The sequence below is a fragment of the Procambarus clarkii genome, chromosome 4 (assembly GCF_040958095.1).
Source record: "Procambarus clarkii isolate CNS0578487 chromosome 4, FALCON_Pclarkii_2.0, whole genome shotgun sequence".
Lineage (NCBI taxonomy): Eukaryota > Metazoa > Arthropoda > Malacostraca > Decapoda > Cambaridae > Procambarus > Procambarus clarkii.
The window spans coordinates 47,778,185-47,783,583 of record NC_091153.1 but is presented as its reverse complement, the minus strand read 5'-3'; the positions used below and the strand labels follow the sequence as shown (position 1 = coordinate 47,783,583).

Sequence of the window (5,399 nt, the reverse complement as noted above, 5' to 3'; positions counted from 1 at the left end):
CTTTCTTATAACTGCCTAAACTACAGGTTTTTGAGCTGTTTGACTTCAATAAATTATAAATATTTAATATATTTTATAATTATAATGATTAGATTACGTTAGGACTGATTAAGATAAGATTAGATTAGGGCTGATTAAGATTAGGTAAGGAATGATTAGAGTTAATACAGGTCAGGAATGATTAGGTTAGGTTAGGATAGGTAAAAAAAATTCTTAGAGTTAAGATTAATTATGACAGATAAAGAATTAAGCTATAAAAAGGTTAGGTTAGGCCAATTAGGTTAAACAATTCTAGGAGTGAAACTGGGAACCAGGCAGTTCGACAAGTAGGCCTTGAACCTGACAGCCCATCATGTAAGTAGGCCGGTCTAAAGGTCAGAAAAGTAGGCCAAGAAATAGGCCTAGTAGCCTCCCGTTGTCTTAAGGGAGCCGGTGGATGAGCGGACAGAACACTGGACGCGTGATCCTGTGGTCCCGGGGTCGATCCCGGGCGCCGGCGAGAAACAATGGGCAGAGTTTCTTTCACCTTGATGCCTCTTGTTACCTAGCAGTAAAATAGGTACCTGGGTGTTAGTCAGCTGTCACGGGTTGCTTCCTGGGGGTGGAGGCCTGGTCGAGGACCGGGCCGCGGGAACATTAAAGCCCCGAAATCATCTCAAGATAACCTCTCAAGATAGTGCTATCATATAACGATTCTTCGCGGCAGGGGATCGTATTCCAGGGACCCTTAGGATTAAGGACTTGCCCGAAACGCTACGCGTACTAGTGGCTGTACAAGAATGTAACAACTCTTGTATATATCTCAAAAAAAAAAAAAAAAAAAAAAAAAAATCTACTCCCTATCCATGTTTATGTTAACGTTAGGTTAGGGTTTGTTTAAGTTTGGTTATGTTAATATGGTTTATTATTCTCAAACTTGTGAAATATGAAATGCAAAACTATTTGGGTACCTCCAAGAATTTCATTTTGAGAAAACTATATTCTTCAGTTACAATGAAAATGCGTTAAGCATAGACATTTTATATATTAAACCAACTATTTATAATACAATAAAGTTATTACCGAAGAAAATTTTGTGGGTGGCTGGGAGTTGATGTCTCGTTTTAATCACTTTACCCTGACAACAGGGTGTAATATTCTAGGAAGAGCTAAACCACAGAAAACTTAAATATAACAAAGAAATAGTTAAACCACAAAAAATGGGAAGATCAACACAGGACAAGCTAAACCACAGACTGCGGAAATCTAGACAAAAGAGGAGTCAAACCACAGAAAACGGGAAGATAAACAAAGAGGTGACCCATAAGAAACGGAAATGTAAATAAAGACAGTGCAAAACCCACAGAAAACGGAAATGTAAATAAAGGCAGCGTTAAACCACAGAAAATGGAAATGTAAACATTGGGCTGAACCACAGAAAACGGAAGGTAAACAAAGAGAGAGAGGGAGGGCGGGCAAGCTGTCCGCTCCCCCACTACACAATCAGGGCTCAAAATTCATTACTTTCCCCTGAGCGCGAGCACAAAGGGGGAACACCAGGGTCCCAGAGGGGCCTAGAACAATTTGTTCTCTAGACAGCAGATAACGCAGCCTCGTTTACTTTTTTTTGTTCAGTCTCCTGCCGGTGAACGAGACAAACGTAGGAAGGACGTCATTAAACTCCCACGAGGGTCATCAGAGACAATTACGAGCCGTCGGAACTGCTGTTTAGTTTCCTCCCTTTTTTTTGTTGTGGTTGAGAAGCTGATTGGTTGGAATAACTGAGGTTGATTGGTTGTTGAAGACTGGACACGGCGCAACATGTTCATTCGGGATTACTCATTGTGTCGCAGTGGGCAACACAAGTTGCTGGCGAGGAGTCACAGTAACGTGGCTAAAGTATGTTGACCAGATCACACATTAGAAGGTGAAGGGACGACGACGTTGTTTCGGTCCGTCCTGGACCATTCTCAAGTCGATTGTGGACCATTCCTGGACCGTCCTGGACCATTCTCAAGTCGATTGTGGACCATTCCTAGACCGTCCTGGACCATTCTCAAGTCGATTGTGGACCATTCCTAGACCGTCCTGGACAATTCTCAAGTCGATTGTGGACCATTCCTAGACCGTCCTGGACCATTCTCAAGTCGATTGTGGACCATTCCTAGACCGTCCTGGACCATTCTCAAGTCGATTGTGGACCATTCCTGGACCGTCCTGGACCATTCTCAAGTCGATTGTGGACCATTCCTAGACCGTCCTGGACCATTCTCAAGTCGATTGTGAACCATTCCTGGACCGTCCTGGACCATTCTCAAGCCAAGCTACTTGAGAATGGTCCAGGACGGACCGAAACGTCGTCGTCCCTTCACCTTCTAGTGTGTGTGGTCTGGTCAACATCAAAATACACAAGTTGCTGATCGTACACAAGTAGTCTACCAAGGTTTGTGTATGTTAGTCGACTAAACTATCATATATTTTTTTTACATGAATCAATGTATGACTAACTTCACCGGGAGATGGAAGATGAGATAAACTGTTTCCTGACCTATATTGTGTAGTCCTCTCATAGTACATGGTGGCCAGCAGCCCCACTACTGTGTCATGCTACACAGTAATGCTATACGGTGTTTCTACATGGTAAACAGTAATGATATACGGTGTTTCTACATGGTAAACAGTAATGATATACGGTGTTTCTACATGGTAAACAGTAATGATATACGGTGTTTCTACATGGTAAACAGTAATGATATACGGTGTTTCTACATGGTAAACAGTAATGATATACGGTGTTTCTACATGGTAAACAGTAATGATATACGGTGTTTCTACATGGTAAACAGTAATGATATACGGTGTTTCTACATGGTAAACAGTAATGATATACGGTGTTTCTACATGGTAAACAGTAATGATATACGGTGTTTCTACATGGTAAACAGTAATGATATACGGTGTTTCTACATGGTAAACAGTAATGATATACGGTGTTTCTACATGGTAAACAGTAATGATATACAGAATGCTATAATGTTGTACAGCAATGCACGGTCGGAGCCGAGGATTTAGGGAGCCGGTAGGCCGAGCGGACAGCACGCTGGACTTGTGATCCTGTGGGCCTGGGTTCGATCCCAGGCGCCGGCGAGAAACAATGGGCAGTTTCTTTCACCCAATGCCCCTGTTATCTAGCAGTAAAATAGGTACCTGGGTGTTAGCCAGCTGTCACAGGCTGCTTCCTGGGGGTGGAGGCCTGGTCGAAGACCGGGCCGCGGGGACACTAAAGCCCCGAAATCATCTCAAGATAACCTCAAGAATCTCAAGATAACGGTACACATCTACGCTATAAACTTAATAAAAGTGATTTAAGGGAACTTTGTATGTAAGAAAAACAGCTTGCTGAAAATTTTAACTTTAAAATTGAGTAGTGAGAAGACTTAACTAAACATTTAAACCTAAGCTACATCACACAACTTACCAAACTGTTAGTGTTTGCAGGCGATGAGTCACAATAACGTGGCTAAAGTAAGTTGACCAGACCACACACTAGAAGGTGAAGGGACGACGACGACGTTTCGCTCCGTCCTGAACCATTCTCAAGTCGATTGTGAGAATGGTCCAGGACGGACTGAAACGTCGTCGTCCCTTCACCTTCTACTGTCAGTGTCTATACCTCCAATATGCCAGGAAAAAATCGACCGAAACCAAAATTTGGCTTAAATCTACAAAACAAGTCAATTAATATTCTAATATATATAAAATATTTCGTGAAGGAGGTGAGAGAGGACGGCTTCCGGCAGAAACCCAAGTGTTTTTATTATTATTATTTTCTACCACAGACGTGGCCACACATTTACAATGCTAACCAGCAAGTGTTGCAAGTCTGCTGTTACAGCGCCTCAGTGTCGCGATCCAGAGAGGAAACGCTTGCTGTATCTTAGCCACGCGTCCCATCTCTGCAACGCTCGACGAGGTCCTTGTAAAGTGATCGCTATATATATGTTCTCTGTAAACTGTAACACAATGTAATAAAATCATTTAATGCGTCACTTTGCAGGATTCTTATCAAGGTCCAGGATTGCAGGATTGTGATAGTGAAAATATAATATTAAAAATATAGATAATATAAATAATATATATATATATATATATATATATATATAGAAAACAGTGCGTAGTCAACATGGGAGTAAAGTTCAGCCTCATATAAGATGTTGCAGCCTTTGCTCTCAAGAAGGCGTGAGATTCTTGAGGCAGCTTCGCTTCTTAGATAAAGAACGTGAACGTAAGAATTTGGACGTAACAGTAAAAAAGAACGTAAAAGAAAGAACAAAAGTCTTCATTCTCATCGAAGACACAAACTTCATTCCCAAGATGTTCACTTCGTCACTGTATACTATATGTCTTTGCCACTCATTTGTCACAGTTGCAACATCATGTTATCTTGTTATCATCATCACCATTGGTTTCTTGTTGCAAATGTGACTTACCATCACCTTCCCCCTGGTAGGGGGAGATAATCACTGGTATATTGTACTCCTGGGAGGTGATTAATCACCCTTGTAATCACTGGCATTTCTTGAACAAATCCACTAGGGGCCGTGACGAGGATTCGAACCTACGTCCGAGAGCATCCCAGACGCTGCTTTAATCGACTGAGCTACGACATGGTATAAGAATTGCAACCAGAAATTCTACTGAATTTACTTGGATCCTGCAGCCTCTCCGAGACACAAACTAGGGTTTTACACAACTCCCCCCTGCACTCGAGCTATGTCAATAGGCTGTTCTACCTTACTTAATTACACACTTACGTTCATTTGATGCATCACGCTATTGTGATTTCTGTGTGTACTGACATTTCTTCTTTTCCACATATAAATAGCAGAGTTCAATCAGCTTAGGCCAGAGTCTCTAAGACGAAGTCTCTACTGCCCGAAACGCTCTGCGTAATAGTGGCTTTAGGCATTGTATGTACTAACTCTATCTATAAATCCATCAATCTTTGTAAAATCTCTTGTATGTATGTACCTTACCTAAATAAACATTTATTTATTATTTATATAAGTGCAGTTGATGATTGATGTAGACATTCCGCAACAAAAGGCCCTGTGGTTTGATAGCACCAATTGCATAGTTTTCAGACTGTGCCCCATTGACGACTACGCTTCAAAGTCCTTTCTTGAAGGTAATTCTTTGTGAGCAGTAAAATTGATCTTGAAACATCAAGTGTATCTCATAAGAATCAGGTTGCAAAGTTGAGTGCCACTAGCCCGTAGCGTCTGAACACAACCTCGGACAGACAGATATTGAAATTGATAGAAATAAGAATGTAAAAGATATAGAGAAACTCCATACTAAAATTATTGATTTAACCCCTCTTTCATATTGAATAACAAATGTCCTGGACAAGGTGAAGA

The 5,399-nt window shown here is 41.3% G+C and overlaps 2 protein-coding genes across 2 annotated transcripts in view; both read right to left on the bottom strand.

Annotated features, from left to right (window-relative positions):
• Positions 1-2,549, bottom strand: part of LOC138371592 (uncharacterized) — a 5,180-nt gene extending 2,631 nt beyond the window's left edge. Inside the window, exon 1 of the mRNA XM_069336491.1 lies at positions 2,528-2,549. Within this exon, the coding sequence (XP_069192592.1) occupies positions 2,528-2,549 (22 nt within the window). The remainder of the gene's footprint in view (positions 1-2,527) is intronic.
• Positions 2,550-2,586: 37 nt separating this feature from the next.
• Positions 2,587-3,933, bottom strand: LOC138371591 (uncharacterized). The gene is made up of 2 exons (XM_069336485.1): positions 3,846-3,933; positions 2,587-2,975 (listed from the first exon to the last, which is right to left on the bottom strand). Exons 1-2 carry the CDS (start codon positions 3,931-3,933, stop codon positions 2,587-2,589), a joined length of 477 nt encoding a protein of 158 aa, XP_069192586.1.
• Between the last annotated feature and the right edge of the window lie 1,466 nt (positions 3,934-5,399).